The 25713-nt window shown below is 43.3% G+C and overlaps 1 protein-coding gene across 4 annotated transcripts in view; it reads right to left on the minus strand.

The window, feature by feature from the left end:
• Mettl8 (methyltransferase like 8) overlaps nt 1–25713 on the minus strand; it is a 97167-nt gene that overhangs the window by 25513 nt on the left and 45941 nt on the right. For all 4 annotated transcript variants that reach the window (XM_040745549.1, XM_040745546.1, XM_040745548.1 and 1 more), the window contains exon 3: nt 5771–5862. In XM_040745549.1, the coding sequence (XP_040601483.1) occupies nt 5771–5862 (92 nt within the window). The remainder of the gene's footprint in view (nt 1–5770; nt 5863–25713) is intronic.

Genomic DNA, 25713 nt, shown 5'->3' on the forward strand with positions numbered 1-25713 from the left:
ATGCTGATTATATCTTTTTTATTTCTCTAGGTTAAACCAGTTTTAAAAGAAATATGAGCAATAATAAAATTGAAAAGTAATTAGGAAAAGAAAACATGGAATTAAAAATCATTAATCTGGGCAATCTAATTGAAAGAAATATTGCTAACTAGAGCCTGGATCTATACATTTTCATTATACAAATGAGCCCATAGCCATTCGGCAGCGAAAGGCGATTATCTGTCATGCAGAAGATCTTATTTTCAGATTGTGAGGGTGTTTTCTAGCTTCTGTTTTCACCAACAGCTCTGACAATAGGTGAGAAATGGGAGAAGGGAAAGTGACTGGGACCAAAAGAAATGTGACAGGGTTGGCTAGCTTGGAAGAACAACCAGTATTTCCTCCCAGTGGCATTAATAAAGGAGATAAGATCAATAAACAGTGCGCCCGCTCCACAATGCTCTGCGGCTGGAACCCTTTGTGATGGCAGAGAATTGGCTCTTTCAGACACTCGGGGGACTCTCGCAGAGCTTCTTTAGGATCTCACTAAGTCTGGGGGCGGAGAAAAGTGATCTATTCCCTTGACCCATATTCATCAGAGGCAAATGAGAAGTCTCACCCAAGACTTCTACGGGGTCTACGATCCCTCCCTCGAAGAGCTTCTGATAGCAGCTGGCTGTCACTGGAATATCCGGCTACCGTGGTTGCTCAGAACACCGTTTTCCTTCTCAGGTACCCTCCTGACAATCCTAGCTACATCTTGCTTTAAATATAATAACCCCCATAGCATCTTTTCCTGCAATGTGGTTGCCGACACCGTGGAGCCCAGAGCACTGAGCAGAAGGATGCAGAGGAGACCCAGCAAAAACCTCTACTTTAGTTCTGTATCTTCACAGTAGCCAGAAAGATCTCAGAAGGGACTGTCATAGTAAAGCAAATCAAATGCCTCAAAGTGGTACTGCAGGCCTTCGTGCCGGCTTTTCCTCTTCTACAGAGAGGCCAGGCATCACCTTTCTATTTTGGTCGCACTATGGTTCTGTAGGAACTGCTTCTTTCCTTTACTGAGGTTTCTGAGGCACTAGAATAACCTCATTAGCTTCACTCAAGTTCATTGTTAGCACAAATAGGACAAAGTAGGCGGCCACGCACGCCGAACTTTAACATTATCAGTCCTGCTCTATTTAAGTTCTGAACAAAAAATTCAAAAGGAAGTTAAGAAAGAAATCCCTGGTTTTTCATATTATATGATAATGTGCAAATAATACTGTGGATAAGTTTTAATTTCCTGGAAATGAATTAAAACAGGTGATAATGATGAACTTAGTTCAGGCCACGTCCAGGTGGCCACTAGCAAAGCTTGAGTAAGGTAGAAGTGGTCTGTGCAAAGAAGTTCAGGTCTACTTCCTCAGCGACACTGACAGAGCTCCTGAGAAAGAACATGATGCTGACTGACTTAAGGCAACACCGCCCCTGGTGTAAGTCCAACTCCAACACTCACTCTGGGGCTGCCCAGTTAGGGCTCATAAAAATAGAATAATTCCACTGGGCTCAGAGGCCCGTCTTTCCTGTCTACCCCAGGGCACTCTGATGCCGAGGGACTGCAACTAAGGAGTAGCGAACAGTGCCAAAGGATCCATAGGTCACGGATGACTCCAGACAGCCAGGCAGGCTGGCACTGGCTCCTTTGCTAGCTCAAGGCTGAGGCTGTCTCATTATCTTAGTTTCTCCAGATACCTTTGTTTCAAATTCCAGAAATTGTAGAGTAATATCATTTCAACAGTGTTTCTCTTGATTTCCACTATGTGCTTTACAAGGAAGAGTAGAACACCCCCCTCCCCGGGAGTTTCTGGATAGCTGGTAAACCTAAGACTGGAATTCTAGGTTTGTAAGAGCCTTTCTATAAAGTTCCAGATAGATATTTAGTCTTTATGTGACATTTACAGTCTCTTTTGAACCAAACAGCTCAAAAGCAACCACAGACAGTATGTCAACAAGTGAGAATGCCTGTGTTCTAATAAAACTTTATTTATAAAAACATGCTGTAGGCTAGGGAAATGTTTCAGTCGATAAAGTGCCTATGCAAGAGTTCAACTCCTCAGACCAGAGCCTCAGATCCTTAGAAATCACATAAAAGGTGAGGCAGCTGGCTGTAATCCCAACGCCAGAAAGGCAGAGAATGGAGATCCCTGGGACAAGTTTACTAGCTAGACTAGCCACAATCTGCAAGTTCCAACTTCAGCAAGAGGCCTTGCTTGTATAAATTAAGTGGAGAGCTACTGAGGAAGACACACCTATCAATTTCAGACCTACATACTCCTGTGAAAACACACACACACACACACACACACACACACACACACACACACACGAACAAAACCTCAGTAAGCTGGATTTGGTGCACAGGCACCACAGCCTGCTGATGCCAAAACATGCTCTAAAACTGGACACCGCCACAGGGATGATCAAGAAAGCAGAATGAGTAGCACCCAAAGCCATGGGTTAGAAGCCTGGGGGAAGGGGGATTGCAGGGTGAAGGTGTGGGGGGGTGTTGGGGGAAGCTGCTGCACTTCGAGAGCTGTGAGGGGATGGAGGAGTAATAACGCTGGTTAGGAGTGTAAGGAGGCTGCTATGCTGCTGGTGGCCTGTCTCTCCATGTCAGCACTGCTTACCCTGACATGAAAACCTGGCAAACGACATGAGAACTCTTTTGTGAATTATATAAATTTCTGTATATATTTGGTATTTCAATAAATTATTTATTTTTGACTTTTGAGATAGGATCTTACCAGGTAGCCCAAGCCAGTTCTAAATTCACTATGTAGCTCAGACTTGCCTCAAACTCATAGTAACCCTCCCATCTTGGTTTCTTAAGTGCTGGGATTACAGATATGTACCACTGTCCACCGAGCTTGGCTCTTAGGAACTATTATTTGAAAGAGGGGGAGGGAGGGAGGGAGGGAGAGAGAGAGAGAGAGAGAGAGAGAGAGAGAGAGAGAGAGAGAGAGAGAGAGAGAGAGAGAGAGAGAAGCCCATGCATCCTCGCACTTGGAAGGCAGAGGCAGGAGGATCACTGCAAACTGGAGGATGCTTTGGTTTATGTTTTGAGTTTAGGCCAGCCAGTGCTGCACATTGAGTTAATTTAGTTGGTTGCTTGTAAGGAGTTTTGTCCCCATCACTCATGTAAAACCAGCCGACCGAGCACAGTGGCATGTGCTTGTAACTCAGTACCAAGTAGGCAGAGGCGGATCTGGGGAGCTGGCTCAGCAATGAAGTATTGCTCCTCAAGCATGAGAACCTGAGCTGATCTGTGGAACCTACGTTAACAATGAACAACATCAACCAACCAACCAAACAAAAAACAATGAACAAAACAAAACAAACAAACAATGAACAAAACAAAACAACAACAAAACCTGGCATGGTAGCACGTATCATAATCCTAGCAATGAGGAGGCAGGGGTAGGTGGGTTGCTGGGGCTCCCTGGCTGCCAGCCCAGACTCCTTCATGAGGCATAGTCTAGAGAGAACCCTGCCTGACCCTTCCCCCACAAAGGAGAATAGCAACTGAGGAACAGTACTCCTGGTGGATCTCTGGTCTCCACATACATATGCACACACATATGTACCCATGCACACATGAACATGCCAACACACAAACAACAAAAGGAGGGAAGGAGGAAGATGCTTCTAAGAGGAAACCATTTAAAAAAAAATAAAGTAGGAGATGGCATACGGAGAGTACAGCAGTCAGGAAGAGAGACTAGGGACACTGGCCACTTCTGAACATTTTATTTGATGTACTTATTTTGGGGAGGGGGATCTCAAAATAGGGTTTCTCTGTGTAACAGATCTAGCTGTCCTGGAACTTACTTTGTAGAACCAGGCTGGCCTCAAACTCAGGGAGGTTCACCAGTCTCTGCCTCAATGCTGGGATTAAAGGTGCTGAAAACACATAAAATGGACTATCTTAGCCATTCTTTAGTACATGGTCCCACAGAATCAGGTGTGTTCACATTGTGAAACAGACCTGGGATTTTTCCCAAATGCCAGCTCTAACTCTAACTCCATTGCATAGCTCCTCCTTTTCACCTACCAGCCCTTGGCATCCCCATCATGTAGGATGTTTTATTACCCATTTATCTACAGTGGTCACAGGCCCCAGCCACTTCTGGGAAATGGCTGCTGAATCCATGTCCCCAGAATATCTTGACATTGTTGCATTATTACCCAGGTACTAGCAAGGCACAGTTCTTTCCTCTAAGGCTAACTTACTTGTCTTTTCATTAACTTATGAACAGGATAGTCTTCAATAGTATTGCTTGTTTTAAACACTTGTGTTTTGATTGTGTTTATCTTTTGCCTATCATGGAGACTGCTGCCATGAACACGCAATGTACATACCTCCTTGAGACTGTGCTATGAACCTTTTGGGATATATCCTAAAAGAGAACTGATGAATTATAGGGGAGTACTATTTTAAATCTTTAAAACAGTTTTATTTTATTTGTATGTTTGCCTGAGTATATGTGAGTGTTCCACATGCATGCCTGAATCCCATGGAGGTCAGGAGAGGGTGTTAGTCTCCTGGTATTGGAGTTAGAGGTAGTCGCTAACAGCCATATGGGTGCTGGGAATGGAACCAGGGTCCTCTGCAAGAGCAGCCAATATGGCGATCACTCTTAACTCCTGAGCCATCTCTCCAACCCCTCCATATATATATTTGTATGTATGTATGTATGTATGTATGTATGTATGTATGTATGTATATATATATGTATATATATATATATTGTTTGTTTGTTTTTTTCAAGACAGGTTTCTCTGTATTGTTTTGGGGGCTGTCCTGGAACTCATTTTGTAGACCAGGCTGGCCTTGAACTCACAGAGATCCGCCTGCCTCTGCCTCCTGAGTGCTGGGATTAAAGGTATGAGCCACCAATTTTTAAGGAGCCTCACAGCAGTTTCCTTAGTGGCTATACCATTCACATCAAATGTACACAAGGACTCCTGTTTCTCTGCATCCTTTTCAACACTTGTCATTTTCTAGTAGTTTAATAGTAGCCCAAGCCAAACTTCACAAGTTTATGAAGCTGTCAGGGCCTTCCCTGAATTAGACTCAGAATACAAAGTCTCCCGATATAACTGCTTTTGATCCCTGCTAAAACCCTTTTCCTGGGCTGGGGAGGTAGCTCAGTGGGGGAAAGAGCTTGCTGTACAGGCAGGAGGACCCGAGTTAGGATTCCAGGTGTGGCAGCATGCTTCTGTGATTTCAGAGCTGGGGGGGGGGGTAGAGACAGAGCTCACTGTGGGCCAGTCTACCCGAAATAGTGAGCTCCTGAGTCAGTGACAGATCTTGTCTCAAAAGAACAGGGTGGAAAGTGAAAGAGGAAGACACTTGAAATCGACCTCTGACCCCCCCCACATTCCCTTATCCTAAAAGGTCAGCAATATTTTGATATGACATTTTTTTAACTTAAAGTTTATGAATTTGTTAGAAGTTTCTAGCAAGTGAAATGCACAATAACACACTGAGAGTGGCATAGCTAGAAGGAAATTTTAAAGTTATATTTCCATATCTTGCTTAAAATGCCACCCATATGTATATCTCCCAAAAAAGCAATATGACTACCAAAAGACCAATTATAGGGTGAATACATAATTTATTTCATTAATTTTGGTCCCTACAAGGGAAGAGCTGGGAATCCCACCGAAGGGAGCAAATGGGTTGACTGGCTGGGGTGTAAGTTAAGAGCTCTCAAATGCAGAGACATGATGGGGAGCTCAGTTTTACCTTGTTCTTCTGGAGCAACTCGTGTGGCTGAGTTTTCCTCTACTTTTTTTCTAGCTGCTGCTTCTTCTTCTTTAGACCACTGCATATAATCCCTGTTAAGAAGAAGAAAACACAGCAAAATATGGTTTACAAGCAAGGAAGGCAGAACCATGTGGTTGGGCACTCCATCTCACAGCCTAGATCAAGGCACACAAAGTGACTCCATGTCAAACAGACTTGGTTTGTGTTGAATGCTCCTCTTAGCGCTAAGGGCCACCCTGCACTTCCTACAGGTTTCTGTTTAAGTCTGGCTGTGGGACAAGCCAGCCACCTTTGGGAAATGGCTGCATTAGAACTTTCCAGCACCTGACTGTCTGCGGGCTGATCTGGTGCCTGTCTTCTAAGGATAAACCTACTGCCTTTTGTTAACTTCAGAACAGGGACATCTTTAATAGGGTTTAATGTTCCTATCACAACACACACTCTGATACTGTAGTGCCCGAAATGTGTGCAAGCACACCAGTGCGTGCTTGTGTGTGTGTGTGTGTGTGTTATGTGGACACGCCAATATCAGTTGTCTTCCTCCATCTCTCTATTCTTTTTTTTTTTAAGATTTATTTACTTATTTTATGTACAGGAGTACTCTGCATGTATGCCTTTATGCCAGAAGAGGGCATTAGATCCTACTATAGATGGTTGTGAGCCACCATGTGGTTGCTGGGAACTGAACTCAGGACCTCTGGAAGAGCAGCCAGTGCTCTTAACCTCTGAGCCATCTCTCCAGCCCTGCCTCCTCCATCATTCTATATCTTAGTTTTTGAGATAGAGTATCTCACTAAACCTGGATTCACCATTTGGCTGGAATTACTGTCTAGTGAGTCTGTCTCCACATACTCCCAGCTCTGAGCTACACATATGTACCACCACATCCTTTCCAATGTGGATTCTAGGGACCCAAGCTCAGGTCTTCATGCTGCACGGCAAGCACTTTACCCACGGAGCCATTTCCTCAGCCCCAAAATAGAGTTTCATAACATTTAGTTCCTTTCTAAATTTTTAAAGTAATTTAAATTTCATTTTTCTTATAAGCTATTTCAATTTCTGGAATAGATGAACTTATATTTAAATGAAGGATGGTTTTGTTGTTGCTGTTTTATTTGAGACAGATTTCATTGTGCTCACACTCATGACGATTCTGCTTAAGCCTACCAACTGCTAGGATTCTAAGTGTGTGCCACCATGGAGCCAAATGACAGAGGGCTTGATATGGGATGTAAAAGACCCATTTTTCTTAAATCTCTCACCTGATATATTTTTAGTTTCAGAAGTTACTCTTTGTATGAGAACATAGTATTTTGTGCTATAAAAATGTTTCTTGTTACATACTGTGTATGAAGTCCTGGGTTCAAAACCCAGAACCACAACAAAGAAGGAGGAGGGGTGGAGGAGGAGGGAATGAGGAATAGGAGGAAGAGCGGTGGAAGAGGAGGAGGTATCTTCTTGGAGTAAAAGTAACCTCTATATTTCCTGAAGTAACTCGTTTTTCTAAACAGTGAAACAATCAAACACCCTATATTCTAGTTCCCTATAGCTTATTGAGACTGTCTTAGGGTTGCTATTGCTGTGATGAACACCGTGAGCAAGGACTTGGAGGAAAGGGTTTCTCAAACAGGAACTCAAACAGGGCAGGAAAATGGAGGCAGGAGCTGATACGGAGGCCATATAGGGGTGCTGCTTACTGGTTTGCTCCTTGTGGTTCACAAAGCCTGCTTTATATGGAACCAGACCCCCTGCCTGGGGATGGCCAACCCACAAAAATGGCCAGGCCCACCATCAATCACTAATTAAGAAAATGCTTTCTAGGCTTGCAGACAGTCTGGATCTTATGGAGACATTTTAAAAAAACAATTTCTTTATTGATTCTTTGGGAATTTCACATCATGCACCCTACTTTGACTCACTTCCCGGTCCCCTCATGTCCTCCCCTCGTCCCTGCGGTACCCCCCAAAAGAAAATTTTAAAAAATCAAGACTAAGTAAGACAAAGCAAGCAAGCAAACAAAAACAAACCCTCTTCGTTTCTCCTTCTTTCCCTCCTCTCCAACACCTCTTCATTAATCCTTGTAGCATTGGGAGCGGTGTGCCACACAGTATAACCTTTTGTCCAATCTACCCCACCTATGGAAGCATCTTCTTAAATGAAGTTCCCTCCTGTGAGATGACTTTAGCTTGTATCAAACCAAGGATGTTATACCAGCCAGCACAGATAGCTACAAGAAACAATGTGGCAGGGGTAGAGGCTGGGACAGGTAGACCCCTGAGCTCACCGGCCAGCCAGTGTAACCAAGTCTGCAAACTTCTGTCTCGTAAAAATGAGGTGGACAGCAACTAAAGAAGACACCCAATGTTGATCTCTGCCTCCATACGCACACACATGCACCTATAAACACACATGCATGCACAGACTCTGACCTTGTTATCATACCGTATTTGTAATCATCTGAGCAACGAAAAGCAGTAAATAAAATTCTTGGCAGCTCATGGTGCCTGGCAAACATTAACTGAGCAGTTGGCATGATCATACTCCTTATAGGAATCTCTGCCACTTATTATTTATTACAGGTCGGGAGTCACACAAAACACATTTCACATATTTGTCTTATTTGATCTTTTCAGAACTTCTGTTAAAGGGTTATAATCCTGCTTGTTTTATATGAGGAAATAGAAATATAGTCAGGCAGAAACTGAACTCAAACACAGGTTTGGGTCATGTGTAGTTGGAATTTTCTTAAGGCTGCCAACCAGCTCCTGAATAGACATGGGGGACTTATTATTAATTATGAATGCTCAAGCCATAGTTTAGGCTTGTCCCACCAGCTCTTTTAACTTAATTTAACCTGTTTCTGTTCATCTACATTTTGCCTCAGGGCTTTCCACCTTTCTTTCATTCTGTATGTCCTCCTTTCCTGCTTCCTCTGGGTCTGACTGGCTGGCCCCTGACGTCTCCCTGGTCTCTTTTTTTTCTTCTCCTGAGCCTAAATTCCTTCTCCTACTTATTCTCCCTGCCTATACCTCCTCCCTCACTATTGGCTATTCAGCTTTTTATTAGCCCAATCAGGTGCCTTAGGCAGGCAAAGTGAAACAGCAACACATCTTTGCATAGTTAAACAAATGCAATACATCTTTGCATAGTAAAACAATATTCCACAACAGTCATGTCTAAGTCCATCTTCACTCCTTAGTGCCTATCAAGGTAGCTGGGTGGACTGGGTGTTCTAAGACTTCCTCCTTGTTCATCAAGGGCATGATTTCTCACTGCACATAGAGAAGAAGGGAAATGACGGTGCAGCGGCATCGCAGGGTTAGCACTGACGGGTGGAAATGGCAGCTCAGCCGGTCAATGGTATCTGGGAAAACAGGAGGAACAGAAAGGTGGGTTTGGGCTTGGGATGGAGGAAAGGTAAGGGGGCAACTGTTCTTCCCAGCAAGAGGCTGGCAATACAGACAGGATATATACAGGGAACAGTGAAAACATCCACTGCTCTTCAGCATCTGCTGGTGAAGTTGGGAGCTGGGTAATTGGGATTTCAGAGAGTGGTGAGCAAGATCATGAGTGGAAGAGCTTCAGGGAGATCAGTTAGACTGCTGTGGTTCAGGGGTAATGGACCTTAGTACTAAGGTGGTAGTAATGGGAAACCAGAAGGAAGAACACAGGAAGACACTGAAAAGTCTGTTGTCGTGATCTAGACACGAGCTACACCAGGGAAGAGTTGGGCGTGGCTGTAAAGACATAACCATGAATGTCTAGTAAAGCAGGGCTAAAATGACAGAATAAGGAGTGACCTTGGGAGGCATGGTGAGAAGCTTGGTTCTATTCTAAGCGGTGTTTATGCAATCAGATATGTGAGCACATTCCAGTGACCTAGTTACCTAGCTATAAACACCCCTATTGAAAGGTGAGAAACTGGTTCATTCTTTCCTCCCCTCCCCACTACCTTAAAAGAAAAACAAAACAAAACAAAACAACAACAACAACAAAAAGAAACAGTATCTTGCTATGAAGCCCAGGCAGGCTCCAACTTGCAGTAATCCTCCAGTCTCAGTCTCCTGAATGTTGGGATTATAGACTCAAACCATTGTACCCAGCTCTGTTCTTTTAAAAAGGATGTTGGAGGTCTCCATGAAAATACAAAAGAATTTCACACGTGAAATTTAACCACAAGTATTTTTTTAAGAACCCAATCACAACCCAAACTATCACTAAGCACCTTCATCATTTGTTCTAAAGGATGGAATTAGAATAGATTTTTGTTTTTATTTAGTTACTATAAAGAGGTGATCACATAGAAACTAGGGCTACCAACTGTATTTTACATACTGTTTATATGTACATATAAATAGACTTTTGATGTGACAGTCATAACACTAAAATCAGTAAGTCAGTCATTTAAAAATTATTATGACTAAGGCTGGGGTTGAGTTAATTATCTATGAACATCTACAATATATACAAAAGAAAATAGAACAATTGTCATAGGAATGCTGCCCATAGCGCCAAACACTCAGACCAAAACAGGAGACTCACTTGAGCAGGTGCCAGTCTCAACAGTATGGTGAGACCCCATTTCCTAAAGAGCAACATCACAGCAATAAATAGACAGGAGGGTGAGAACTCAAGACCAGCCTCCGCTACACAGTCTGAGTCCAGTTTGGGCTATATCGAGAGAACCTGTTTCGAAAAACAAACCTTCATTTAGTGTACAGAAACAAGTCCCGGGACAACCGTTCTACTTCTGAGTAGTTAATAGATGTGGTTATTTATTCAATTGCTCCTAACTTCCTTACATTGTTCTTTACCTGTGAAGTGAGAAGAATGTCAAACAATTGTGCTCTGAGGAAGAGAATCCCCCACAGCAGCTATGGATGTCCCTGCTGCATTTACACAGACTCTCTGCAGCTCTTAGCAGCAGAAATTGGATTCCTCTGTAGCAGAACCCAGAAGCCAGCACTAAAGATCTCTTTAAGGTTTAGGCACGTGACAATCAGCTAATCAGAGAGCCATGCTTTTAACAACCAATGTAAAAATATTTTCCACTGCTTTTTCATAAATTGCACACCTTGGAATTTATTAATGAAGTGTCTCAAAAGAACAGTGGAGCTCTGTGCAGGAAAATATCTGTACAAAGATGATTACGGGAACAGTACCTATAATAGCAAGAACATGGAGCGCACCTCAGTGGTGTCAGAAGTGAGTTCAAGGTCTCAAAGAAAGACACTGCCATTCCAATTAATGTGTCTCCAGGAACTGCATCTGATCACCAGGATGTGCTGCTTGCAAAAGTCCAGATGAAGGGCTCAGGGCAGGAGTTCACTTGGTTTTTATTCTAAGACAGCAGTGATCGAGTCTTCTCTTATTGGCTGGGACCTGACCTCACAGCCTTCCTCAAATGGCTAGTTTTGAGAAGGCAGCAGGCTTCATGCTAACAACACTTTCACTTGGTGGGAGGATTAAACATTGCATAAAGTTTTGCAAGGTGAGGGATTATAAAAAAATTCAAATACAAAGTTTTACAGGATTTAACAGAATCAACATTATGGTGGCTCAAAGAGATATTACATAGACACTTAAATATTTAACAAGTAAGCATTTATTGATTGATTGATGGATTGATTGATTGATGGCAAGTTCTTAACTATGTAGCCTTGATTGGTCTCAAATTCAAAGAAGTCTGCCTCTCACATGCTGGGATCACAGACATGGGTGTCACTGTGCTGGGTCAAGCAGGTTTGTATATAAGTAAAGTTATCTCAAGTTGAAGCAGTTTTACAATATTAAAGAAAATTTAAATTTTTCCTATTCTAGGATAATTGTTATTCCCCTTTAGTCAATATGTGTACAATAATTTGCACTAGCATAACTGTCCATAATTTAGTCTTTATTAATGTGTATAATAACTTTAAAAAGATGTAATTGTAAGTATGTAATTTTAGAATCTGCCTTTTTGCTGGATGTGGTAGCACACATATTTAATCCTAGCATGAGGGGAGCAGAGGTAGGCAGATCTCTTAAAGTTCAATGACAGCCTGGTCTACATAGTTCAGGTCAGTCAGGACTGCATATTGAGATCTTGTCCAGAAGCAAATAAATCAATCTGCTTTTAAACCTCATGTTATTTAATAAACTCTTTCATATTGTTCCTGAATACTGGGATTATGGGTGCGTGCCACCATGTCCACATATAATTTAACAAATGTATAAGGTAATTAGAAAATTTTAAAAATTATGGTTAAAGAAAGAAATAGTTTACTAGTTTCAGCCTAAAACTATTTTAATAATTCTTAATTCCGTAACAAGGTTATTTTTCTATAAGACCTTCATTATAAATTAAATTAGCTGTACAGGACTTGATTTTGTCTATAATACGCCTTGTAGTGGGCTCAGTCTCTTGCCATAATTATTATAAAATTAGAATGCTGGACAAATATCTGAAGTAAATATTTTTAGGCACTGGACTAGACAGTGTAGGACTACAGCCCTTAAGGAAGAGAAATACAAAAGGTAAGTCCTCATGGTCACCCAGGCATCCTATGTGAAGAAACATTTCTCTGTGGTGGGGTAGAGGTGGAGCCCAACAGAGTAGCCAGCTGTTTCCCTGAAGAGCAAGATATCACAGCTGCTCGGCAGACAAGGGCTTGTGTAGCAGAATACTCAGAAGCTGCTGGTTAGAGGCCAGGACACCTGCAGACTGCAGAGAGCTCTTCTGGGTTTCGGTGCGAGTTTCCTGTGCTCAGTCACAGGGGGAAGCTCCAGAGAAGCCAGCAGGAAGAAAGGACTCTGGGTGTAAGAGTGGAGGAGAAAGGACTGACCAGAGAAAGGCAGCTACAGTGGTGTGTGGAGACACTGGGCTGCAGAGTGGAGCAGGCTGACACCCCATGGGAGCGGGTCAGGTCCTGTATTAGAGAAAGTGTTATGGTGGAAATGTCACCCCAGCCTCCTCCCCTATCTCTCTCCAAACCTTGCTGCATCTCAGAAAGCCTGCCAAATGATGACCCCTCCCCCAGAGATGCTCAAGACCACTCCCACAGGGTATTTAAACTGCCCCTCAGAAAACAGACTTGTGGTTTTTCTGGTCTCCCTTTCCCACCTCCTCTCTGGAGGACTGGAAGGCCATCCAGGAGTGCTGTATCCATTAAATGTGGGCTTTTTCTAATTCCGTTTCATTCGGTCTGATTTGGATTGCTGCATCTGCGGAGAGGTTTACCAAGGGTGTAGAAACTTTTCAGAAAGAATTAAGAGCTGCACTAACTAGACAGCTAACAACACTTAAAAGGAAGGTTTAGGGAATGGTGATTCACACCTGTGATTTTAGCACTTTTAACACCGAGGCAGGAGAATTCCAAGTTTGAGGCAGCCTGAGTTACCTAGCAAGAAAACAAAGACAACATAGAAACAAAACAACTTGAACCTGACCCAAGCAGCATCTGGTGGGAACTTGGCAAACAATAGCTCATCTTGGAAGGTGACAACAGGATCCAGACTGCAGGATATTCACGATAGCCCTCACACAATAAGACATGGTTAGACGTGTCACTAAAGTGACAAAGCAACAATAAACAAAGATGGGGAAATCTATTATCAGAGTATGAATTCATATACAGTGACTTTAAGAGGACTTTAAAATGTAAAGATTTAAAGGATATTCCTGCACTGTGTCTCCAGAAGCCTAACCCACTCCACAGCGCTCTCTTCCTCTCTTAATGCCTGAGCTTGAATTCTAGTTAAAATTAAAGGAACATTCCAACTTTGCTACATTGAAAACAAAAACAAAAACAAAAAAACAAAAACAAAAAGCAAAACAAAACAAAAAACCAAGCGAGGACCTGGGGATTTAACTCAGTTGGCAAACTGTGCACTGACTGCAGAAAACTCTGGGTTTGACCCCCCCAGTGCTGTAAACCAAGCATGGTGGTGCATGCCTGTAATCTCAGTGCTCAGGTGGAAACAGGAAGGCCAGCCGATCAAGGGAACCTGTGGTTGCACAGTGAGTGCAGGGCCCAACCTGGGGCACTGGGGCCCACCTGGGGTACTGGGGCCCAACCTGGGGCACTGGGGCCCACCTGGGGTACTGGGGCCCACCTGGGGTACTGGGGCCCACCTGGGGTACAGGGGCCCAACCTGGGGCACTGGGACCCAACCTGGGGTACTGGGGCCCACCTGGGGGGGCACTGGGGCCCACCTGGGGCACTGGGGCCCACCTGGGGCACTGGGGCCTACCTGGGGTACTGGGGCCCACCTGGGGTACAGGGGCCCACCTGGGGCACTGGGGCCCACCTGGGGTACTGGGGCCCACCTGGGGTACTGGGGCCCACCTGTGCAAACAGATTTAAGGGGAAAGACCGTCAGAATGAAGGGTTAGGGAAATCTCCACAAAGAAATGGAAGCAATTCTTTTGAAATGGAGTGTCTACAATGAATCCACACATGACAACTGAAATTTAAAATTCACCAATATACCTAACAGATATGGATGCTGTAGAAGAGCACAGAAGTTGTTCCAGCTGAGGAACAGGTAAAAAATCCAAACGGCAGTGTCTGGGATAATAATGCTATGGTATGAGTGTAGTTGTCTCCCAAGGGTTCAGGTGCTGAAGGCATGCCCTCCCATCTGGAGATGTTGGGGGTGTTGAGAAGGTGAGGTCTATGGGGAGGTCCACAGGCGTCTCAGGAGGGAATAAGCTTAATGCTTGTCTGGCATGCGCAAAGCCTAGGTTTGATACACAGAAACATAAATGTAAGTTTTATTTTGCCTTTATCATTCATTTACATATTTATTTAGTTGAGACAGAGTCTCTCTGTGTATCCCTGGCTGTCCTAGAGCTCACTACATAGATCAGGCTGTTGTGAACTCACAGAGCTCAAGACAGTGTAGAGGGTATGCATGGATGTGTGCTCACACTGTATGGGGAAGGACACTGCAGAGGGGAAGCCCTGGGGTGCTCACACTGCAGAGGGGAAGCCCTGGGGTGCTCACACTGCAGAGGGGAAGCCCCGGTGAGCTCACACTGCAGAGGGGAAGCCCCGGTGAGCTCACACTGCAGAGGGGAAGCCCTGGTGTGCTCACACTGCAGAGGGGAAGCCCTGGGGTGCTCACACTACAGAGGGGAAGCCCTGGGGTGCTCACACTGCAGAGGGGAAGCCCTGGTGAGCTCACACTGCAGAGGGGAAGCCCTGGTGAGCTCACACTGCAGAGGGGAAGCCCTGGTGTGTTCACATTATATAGAGGAGAGGTGCTGGTGTGCTCACACTGCAGAGGGGAAGCCCTGGTGTGCTCACACTGTATGGGGAAGCCCCGGTGTGCTCACACTGCAGAGGGGAAGCCCTGGTGTGCTCACACTGCAGAGGGGAAGCCCTGGGGTGCTCACACTGCAGAGGGGAAGCCCCGGTGTGCTCACACTGCAGAGGGGAAGCCCCGGTGTGCTCACACTGCAGAGGGGAAGCCCTGGTGTGTTCACATTATATAGAGGAGAGGTGCTGGTGTGCTCACACTGCAGAGGGGAAGCCCTGGGGTGCTCACACTGCAGAGGGGGAGTGCTGTGTGCTCACACTGCAGAGGGGAAGCCCTGGGGTGCTCACACTGCAGAGGGGAAGCCCCGGTGTGCTCACACTGCAGAGGGGAAGCCCCGGTGTGCTCACACTGCAGAGGGGAAGCCCTGGGGTGCTCACATTGCAGAGGGGAAGCCCTGGGGTGCTCACACTGCAGAGGGGAAGCCCTGGTGTGCTCACATACAGAGGAGAAGCGCTGATGTGCCCTGTACAGATACAGCTGCTTTCCTATGTGTCTGAGTACTGAGACAGACTTAACTTTTTTATAGGATGCTATTTTTACTTGAAAGAACAACTACAAATAAAACTATAGTTATCTGGGTATTTGGCATATGTTTTCTCAAAGGAAAGTGAAATGAGCCTGTCACTTCAAGAAACACAAATACCAGTATTTGTTGCCAGTGATAAATCTGGAGTTTTGAGTGAAATTTAGAATTTTTGAAAATATGCATCTACCACCATGGCTCTGATAGCTTCCTAATACAGAGTTTTCTGATAAAACTGGTGGTGATACTAATGAATGTGATTTTTAAACATCATACAATGAAGTGTGTTAACATTTGGGGATTTTACACAGAGCAGAAAACCAATCTCATGCAATTCATCCATGTTCAATGTTATGGAATGATAAACAGGTAAAGACTCCATTCCAAGGTCCTGAGTGCACCAACAGGTTCTAACACCCCAGAACACGGGTTATCCTTATAACCCACACTGTAACTAAGGAACTGTCGCTGGTATCTGGTAGAATACCAAGAAGAACTTTGAGCGGGCCGGTGGTGCAGGGCTGTAGACCTTGGTAGCTGGGAAGCCGGGCTGAGGAGGGCAAGTTCAAGGCTTCCTTTGGCTACAAACCATTAAAGGCCAGCCCGGGAGCTCAAAACACAATGCATAAAAAGGGCTGCAGGGGTAGCTGTTCAAGGCCCAACTCCTATTAACCAAAGTAAATAAACACATGAATATAAATTGTTCTTTAAAGGCTATCAAAAATACCCTACTTTATACGTACATGTCTGTGTGAGAACAAACTCCCTTCAACCTAAACAACATGTTACAGAATTTGCATGCAGAAGCAGATGTGAGACTCCAGCTTCCTCAGCTAAATCAGATGCTAAGAGACATGCAAATCTTAGGACAGCAACAATCTTTCCGCACTATATTTCTGAGAATTTATAGATATATATGTTCTTTAACACATGCAATTTGAGTGAAGATATAATGGTTTTATTATTGTTTTGAAATGAATATATATACATATATATATAACATATACATACACATGCACACATATATATTTGGGGGAGCTAATTTTTAGTTTTGGGACAGAGTCTCCTATGTATCCCTGACTAGCATGGAACTCACTACGTAGACCAGGCTAGCTTTGAACTCACAGAGATCCACTTGCCTCTACCTCCTAAGTTCTGTTATTAAAGGTGTGCATCCCTAGCTTGAAAAATATTTTAATGTCCATTTTAATTTCTACTATGAAAAATAATAGAACAGACATAATTCACATAAATAATAGGTCTTTATGGTTCTCTGTGACTTACGAGTATAAAGAGGTCTTGTGACCAAAGTGTTTGAAACCTTTGTCTAGAAAAACCCCTAAAATAAATGCAGAAACATACAGCTAAAGAGTCAGTAGAAGGAACAGAATACAAAGTATGAAATTTATTCAGATCTCTGGTTGGTGGTGGCACATGCCTTTAATCCTAGCATTCGGGAGTCAGAGACAGAGGCAGGAGGATCTCTATGACTTTGAGGCCAACCTGGTCTACAAAGTGAGTTCTAGGACTAGCTCCAATGCTACAGAGAAACCCTGTCTTGAAAAACTAAAAAAAAAAGAGAAGAAAAAAATTATTCAGATCAAGATAGGAAAAAAGAAGCAGAGGGAAAAAAGAAGAAAAGATAATTGTAATTTATAAAGCTAAGGCTGTGCAAAGAAGTCATGCAAAGCCTGCTACCCATAAGCATATATTTATATATGAGAGAGAGAGAAAGAGAAAGAGAGAGATTGAATGGAGGTGTTCTGCATAGCTGAGTATTGACAATCCCACCAGAAGTCATGGGTGATCAAATAAGAACCCCATGCCAGGTCCGGTATGTTTTCTCTGAGTTGTTCAGGAGGCCTCAGCAACCCCCAAACAACGCTGGCTATTGCCAGGGGTCTTGGCTTCTCACCAGACCTACATATTCAACCTATGGCTGAAGTCAGTATCCACCCTGAGCTGAGACTGAACTGAAGGTTCCTCCGTGCCTGGCAGATGGCATGGAACTAGAGGAGGCTGTCGTGTGGGCAGCTGAGGGAGAAAAGTCATCAGGCATCTTACCAACTCTAGATGATGTATGTTGCAACACCAACCCACCAGGCAAGACATGCTCACTGGCGCAATAGTGGTATGAGTATTATGTGGGAACCAACTGCTTTTGATTGGATTTGAGGCTCCTTCACAGGAGGGAATTCATGCCTGGTACTGTATAAACCTAGTCAAAAGCACAGGGTTGGAAAGGTCACAGAGACCCTTTCCCTCTCTTGGGAACACTGGATACTGGGAGAAGTCACTGTCTTCAGCACTGTAGTCACTAGTGAATAACCCATGCTTCTGTGGACAGCTCCATACCTATGTTCAAAAGAAGGCCCGGCTTAAACTCAGTGGGTCACAAAACAAAAAGAACAACTGAAAGACACGAGGGAGGGCTCCATGAGGGTTGGTGTGGGGATAAGAGAGGACAGAGTGAGTGTGATCAGAATTGACTACATACATGTGTGAAACTGTCAAAGAACAATTTAGTAACAGAGAAGTGTAATTCACAACACTACCAGAACTGCTATCTTATCCTTTCTTTCCTTCTGTTTTTCGAGACAGGGTTTCTCTGTGTAGCCCTGGCTGTCCTGGCACTCTCTCTCTCTGTAGACCAGGCTGGCCTTGAGCTCACAGAGATCCGCCTGCCTCTGCCTCCCAAGTGCTGGGATTAAAGGCGTGCGCTACCAACGTCCAGCTTCTTGTGCTTATTTCCCTTCCCTTTCCCTACCTTCCCTTACTTTTTTGTGCAAATTAAATGTATTTTAAAAGGTGTCACATTGTTTCTGGTTTAATTGTTTTGTTTTTTGAGACAAGATCTCAGTATATAACCTGGAATTTACTAGTAGACCACGCTGTCATCAAACTTGAGTGTTGCCTTTGGATGTGACGCTGTCTGTCTAAAAAGCGTCTTATTGTTTCAACTGGTATTTCTTTTCCTACTGGGCATTTCCCCCCAGTGTTCACAGGTATTTCCTCCTGTCTCAACTTTCTATATCCACTGCTCATTTATCCATGTTTCAAAAGGTTTCATTGCTTTTCTAACAGGATAACAAATACTCTGCATATAAATCCTGATGTATGTGTCTCTCTGCTTTATATTAATCAAGTAAGACTAATACTTCTCAAAACAGAATTCAAATTAAGTGCTTGAAATTATAATTATTCTATTTCATCAAACTAAGATGCTATTATTTTCTGTACCTGTAAGGAAAAAAACCCTCCTCCAATTACAACTGTAAGATGTCATCAATTGTAAGAAGTGTCGTGATTTCAGAGACGTTAATTAGTGCAAGAGTATAACTCCCAGAATGGATGAGCTGCAACTGTTACAGGTGTATCAGCTACGATGTGAACTATTTTCAATTAAATCTTCTTTTCCACTATTTAGGCTAATTTATATTACTGACTCCTGGATGCCTACTTCTCTTTTTAGCCATATAAATATCTCAGTTGATTATTATTAGTAGTAAGTCAGTTTCTTATTTAGGACTAAATGACATATAAACATAACATGGAAAAAATTGAAGCTTCCACGTCTAAATACAATGGGATGGGAGCCAGCTTGAGGTAGCCAGCAGTCTTGACCTCTCTAATTAAATATTTATTGGGAATCCTATTACATATTAGATGCTGAGATGTGAGTCATTGATGAAAATGATGGGGTAAAACCCAAAATTGTTGAGGGGTTCCAGTCTGTACTAAAGCATAGACAATGGACCAGGCAGATAAGGAAATGCAATAGGTAGGGAGCATTCTTTCCTTAAAATTAAAATTTAACCAATCCTACGCATATAAACATTGCTTGTGCAAGCTACCATCTCCAGAACTGGGGGGAATGAGGTAGAAGGGAGAGTTGGAGGCCAGCCTGGGCTACACAATGAGATTATGCCTCAAATAAACACAAGAAAACCTGAAAAACAAAGCAAAATTCCTCCATTTCACTCCCCCCCCCCTTCTCGCCAGGTCACTCCACCCTCAGCAGCACTCACTGACCTGTAGCTATATCGCTAAAAATTAATGTGTGCTTTCTAGAATAGTACAGAAAGTACCCTGCACAGGTTTAAATTGCAACTAAGCATGCATAACTGAAATTGGATGAGGGGATACTACTATATTCTCCATCCATAAAGCCTTTTCCTCATTATAGGAATTTAAATTTCATACATGTTGTATATATCTTTTTTTTTTTTTTTTTGGTTTTTCGAGACAGGGTTTCTCTGTATTGTTTTGGAGGCTGTCCTGGAACTCACTCTGTAGACCAGGCTGGCCTTGAACTCACAGAGATCCGCCTGCCTCTGCCTCCCGAGTGCTGGGATTAAAGGCGTGCGCCACCAACGCCCGGCTATCTTTTTATTTTTTATTCATGTGTATGTATGTTTGCCACATATGTGTAAGTACCTATGGAGGCAGTAGAGGGTGTTATATTCTCAGCAGCTGGAGTTACAGATAGTTGTGAGCTGCTCAACATCATTCTGGGAACTGAACTCGAGTTCTCTAGAAGTGCAGCAAATGCTTTTAACCTCTGAGGCATATCTCCAACCCTGTATTGTGTGCATCAATAGTAGGCACACATTCAACTTTTCAAGAAACTGCCACGCTACAGTTCAAAGTGGCTGTGCCACTTTATATTACCACTAGTAGTGTAGAGAGTTTTAGTCCCTCCACATTCTCACCAACACTTGGCATGGTTGGTGTTTAGAATCTTGGCTATTCTAATGAGTATGAAGTTGTATTTCATTGGGACTCATGCATTTCTCTAATGACTTGTTATACTGAGCATCTTCCCAAGAGCTTATTTCTGTCGGTGTATCTTCTTTGGTAAAGTGATAATTGTCTTTGTTCATTTTTATTGGCTTGATTTTTATTATTATACTTCAAGAACATTAAAAATATTCTGCTTATGAGATCATCGATAAAAAGGAACAAACTATTAATACATTGAACAACATGGATAAACCTGAGAATAATCATGCTGAGGAAGGCCAGGCATGTATGACTTGACTCCTTAAAGAAAATATCAGAACGTATAAACTACCTTAAATTTTACATTCTTTTCTTTCCTCTCTTTTCTTTGTTCTGTACATAGAATTTCCTAGATACTGTATTGCTTTCAGAGACCTTTTCATCTCAGCTTGTAAGCTCCATTCCAGAGGCTGAACACTGTGGCTTTCTCCTTTTCCTGTGGCCTGAGGAAGAGTGAGGAGGAGTGGAGTAAGGGGAAGGCTACCGGCAGACTCTATGGGGGTTGCAGCCTGCGCTTTCCCTTGTTTGGTCAAGTGATCTTTTATTGACGGGTTCCTAAGCAGCTGAGCATTCTACTGTACCACTCTTGATGTCATCCAAGAAGCCATGAGGCAGCAACACTGAACCCTGCAACCCAAGAACGGGCAAGCCCTAGGTCTCTAATAGTTGCAGGGTGTTGCCTAGATAAAGACTGTCAGGCAAGCTGACAATCTCCTTAAAAGTGCTCTTCCCATTCTGTTTAACATTTGTTTCTGTTTTCACTGTCTCTGAGTAGTTTTTTTGAGGGCTTTGGTGACCAGGGAGGGCAGAGGCAGAAGGTGCCACCTCAATCCTGAACTGTCTTTCCTAAATGGTCACCTCACTCTAATGCTTAGATTTTTCTGGTTGCTAGCCATCTTGGTGATGCCGTCATCAGCTTTGGCCCTCGGAGGGGCACTGCCTTCCTCCGGTGTACCTCCACCACCCACTCTGACATCTTTGGAGTTGACTTGGATGACACAGCCAAGGCAGCTGGCATAAGTTATCCTGTCAGTGTAACACATGACGAGAGCTGCACCTTGACTCTCTCCACACTGGAATCTCAACAGCCATCGTGCGGTTAGTTCTTAAAGGTTTCATGCAGGCCCTGTGCTTCCTCACCTAGTCAGAGTGTGATATGCTCCATTTGGAGTATCTTCTGAGCTTTGGACCATTCAGTTCAGCACAGAGCCCAGAAAATGATGGGCTTTGCTGAGGCCATGGATCCCCCTGCGATACGTTAAGAGCATTTCTTTTCAAGGATTCATCCAACCTCCACCAATGCCTGCTGAGTATCGGGAAGAAGTCTTGCAGTCTACTAGTCGGCTGTCCTACCCAGGACGGCTTCTCGGGGATGCAGGCAAGTCAGATGCCACTGAGTCACATAAGAATTCATCATTTATAATTTCCTCAGCCACCACTTTTCTGTATGTATGTCTTTTGGGGGTACAGTTCTGCTTGATTTTTACTAATTCTCACCCACTTAGTTGAGAAGGAATTCTTTATTTTTCTTTCATTCCATTTTCTTTATCTGGAAGGCCCCTGTGTATCTGTGGGATAGACTAGCATAGTGAGCATGACTCCTTGGCTGCTCCACAGAACCTAGTCCAGCGTGGAGCCTGGATCTGTATACAAACAATGAGGGTAAAGGATATCCCACGTGTCACAATGGTTTACTCTTAAATACCTCAAGAAGAGTTGAATTAGTTTTCCTAAGTGTTTCCTCCCCTGCTCTTTCTTACAGTGCTGGGGACTGGACCCAGGCCTCATGGTTACCAGACAGGACCAACCAGAGTCGCTCAATCCTTCTTTCATTACATCATCCTTCTCGGTACAAGAAGCCTCTCATCTAACTAAGCAGGTCTACTTGAGTGCTTCAGAAATGGTCCAGGGGGCTGGAGAGATGGCTCAGTGGTTAAGAGCACTGGTTGCTCGTCCAGAGGACCTGAGTTTGGTTCCTAGCACCCACAAGGGGCTGACAAACATCTGTTAATTCCAGTTCCTGGAGATCCACCATCCTCTTCTAGCCTCCTTGGACATCAGGCATCAGGCATGTGATATGTAAATACACATGAAAGCAAACACTCATTCACATAAAATAAAACTAAATCTTAAAAGAAAAGGAAGAAATAAATGTCTGTCTGGACACTCCTCGTCGAGTCGCCTGTTCATAGAAACTGAGGTGCGGTGCTGTCTTAATCGCCATGATAGAGCACATTCCTTTACGTTCCTTATTCATAACTATGCATCTCCACTCTCCACCAGACAGTGATGATAAGGAAGTCTTTAGAGTGCTCTAGTCAGAGCTGCTAAGAGCTATCCTCCAATTGTTTCCTCTAGACAGAGGAGACCTATGAATGAACCTGCTCATGCAGCTGAACAGCGATACACAGCGGGTATGAATTCAGATCTCTTAGACTGTGAAGCCCACTGGGCAGAGAGGCACATGAGATAGGAACTTAGATTTTGTGGACTCTGAAGTCTACCTTTAGCCACTATATTCATTTTTTTCTTCTGGTAGGAAGGACTGGCTCTTCCAATTTTACACCAATTTACTACTAAGATATGGCTACTAGGCACCAGTAAATAGGGACTACAGCTATAAAACAGAGCTGACTAAGTTCACTGGAAAACCATACAGACTAATAATGAACACAAAAACAGTTGTATAAATAAAGTGTACAGGGTTGGAGACACAGTTCAGTCAATAAAGGCCAAAAATATACATAAAATGTACATAGATCATAATACTAATAAGATAGCTGATTCTTAGGTGGTATATTATTTATACTATATGTAGATATTTTACATTATATATAGTCATTTAATCCTTACAATACCTCATAGGTGGTTATTATGATTACTATCTTATCTCTCAGATGAAGAATGTGAGCTCTGGATGGATCAAGTGGCTTCTCAAAATTAGGTAACTATTGAGTCTGTGCTCTCCATGTCTACACAGTGTCTTTTGAGGGAAGTCATGCTAGAGGACGCTAAAGGAAATATTTATTGATTAAAACTGTATTACAGATCTAAGGCTCAGATAGTAAATACATTGATTACATAAGGAAGATTATGTAATGAAGAACTCCTGCCATCTGTACCTCTTCTGATCCTGGAAATGGTCCATTATTTCCATGATTTATGTAACAGGTCACATTGCAACATCCAGGTCTTACCTTGAGTCTCCAGAGAATGGCTTAGCTCGGTGTTTTCTTAACTAAAGGTCATAACCCTCTGGGGAGTCATGAAATCAATTCTGCTAGTCTGAACAACATTTAGAAACAGAAACAGAAAAAAAAACCCCAGAAAACATGGGTGCACAGCTCCCACGATAAAGCTAACCACTGACTCTCAGTCTTGTTTTACATGTACACATACTGTCTATACAGGCTGATCCATGCAGTAAACTGCACTTTTCTAGGAACATCTTTTTCAAAATCAAACATGTCAAAACAAGAAACACATTCTTAAAGAAGACGGAGAGGAAAATGAGAGGATTTTGGATAGGGAAAATCCAAAAGCAAGCTGAGCGTGGTGGTGCTAATCAGTCTGAAACACAGCAGTCAGGACGCTGCGGCCGCAGGACAGCACTGAAGCCAGTCTGTGCCTCATAGTGAGACCTTGTCTTGAGAGGGCCAAAGCAGCAGCAACAATAAATGCTCAAAGTCACACTTACTGATTGTGTGTGTGTGCACTCACATGCATGCTGTGTGTGTGTGTGTGTGTGTGTGTGTGTGATGGGGTGGTGTAAAACAACAGGAGGACAGCCTACAGAAGTTACTTCTCTCCTTCCACCATGTGGGGTTCAGCCACCAAACTCAGGTTCCCAGGCTTGGTGGGGAGTGCCTTCACCCACGGAGCTAGCTCACCAGCCCAATAATAAATTTTAAAAATAAAAAGGGAGGCAGGAGCTGGAGAGATAGCTCGGTGGTTAAGAGCGTTGGCAGCTCTTCCAGAGGTCTTGAGTTCAATTTCCAGCAACCACATGGTGGCTCACAACCATCTGTGATGGGATCTGATGCCCTCTTCCAGTGCGCAGGCAGACACGTCCCAGGTCTCTGCTTTGTTTAAAGTGGGACTGCTTTTACACCCATCCATCCACTCATTCACCTTGTTGTTTTTTTTTTCTTTTAAGATAAAGTTTTGCTGTGTAGCCCTGGCTGGCCTTTAACTCACAGCAACCCACCTGCCTCAAGCTTCCCATGCATTGGGATTATGGGTGTGTACCATTAAGTCTGTGTTTTTGCCTTTTAAATATTGAAATCTCATGTTAAAATGCCACTTGAATAAGGTTTCATACTGAAGGAAAGATATTCTAGCTAGATCCAGGGCTGCTAACTCTAGTTCCTGATGGACTGAAAATCTTGGACCATGTCTCCACGTCTCTAACTGAGAGAAACAGTAACTCTTCAGGTCCTCAAAGCCACAAGCCCTCCGGAACCAAAGGCTGCTCCCAAGAGTCCATCATGAGGCAGAAAGTAAGAGTGAGAGAGCAAGGATCTCAGGCTACTAGACAGTGGTGATAGAGGGGAAAGAGAGCAGACATCTTAGAGAATGGTTGAGGACTTATGGAGAACCATGTGCTCCCTGGCCGGGAGTTCCCCTGGAGTTCTCAATGCCTGGGAGAGCACCCATGTTCTCTCACAGCCTACAATATCAGACACTATGAATGACAGTCAAGGTGGTTTAGTTTGCCTTTTGTAAATTATAAGGAAATATAATGTGAACTACACATAAAACTTCAAGTTTTCTACTTAACTTACGTCTTTTTAAGCCATATGTATGACTCACACAGGTAATCTTGTTACTCAGAAGGCTGAAGCAGGAAGATTGCTCAAGTTTGAGGCCAGCCTGAGCTACTAATATGTTCTAGGACAGCCTGAACTATGATTTGAGATCCTGGTAATGTGAAAACCTATTGCAACCTCTTCAACAAAATTAACAACAACAAGCCCCCAAACCAAAACCAAAAAACAAAATAACTGTAAGTGAAAAGAAGCTTATAATGTCTACCCTGGGGAGGCTGAGGCAGAAGGATTATGAGTTTGAGGCCAACTGGAGCTACATAATGAGACCCTGTCTCAGGAAAACAGAACAAAACAAAACAGGTAAATTATTTTTATAAACTTTTCCATTTAACTCAAAAAATCCAACATGTCAATCATTTTAACATGAAATTCAATATAAAACTTGAGATAATTTACCTTTTATTTTATGCTAACTTTTCAAACTCTTATAGCGTGTGTGTGTGTGTGTGCACATGTGGAGGCCAAAGGACAAACTCAGCTGTCAT

This window comes from Mesocricetus auratus, unplaced genomic scaffold (genome assembly GCF_017639785.1).
Source record: "Mesocricetus auratus isolate SY011 unplaced genomic scaffold, BCM_Maur_2.0 Super-Scaffold_100004, whole genome shotgun sequence".
Classification (NCBI taxonomy): Eukaryota; Metazoa; Chordata; class Mammalia; order Rodentia; family Cricetidae; genus Mesocricetus; species Mesocricetus auratus.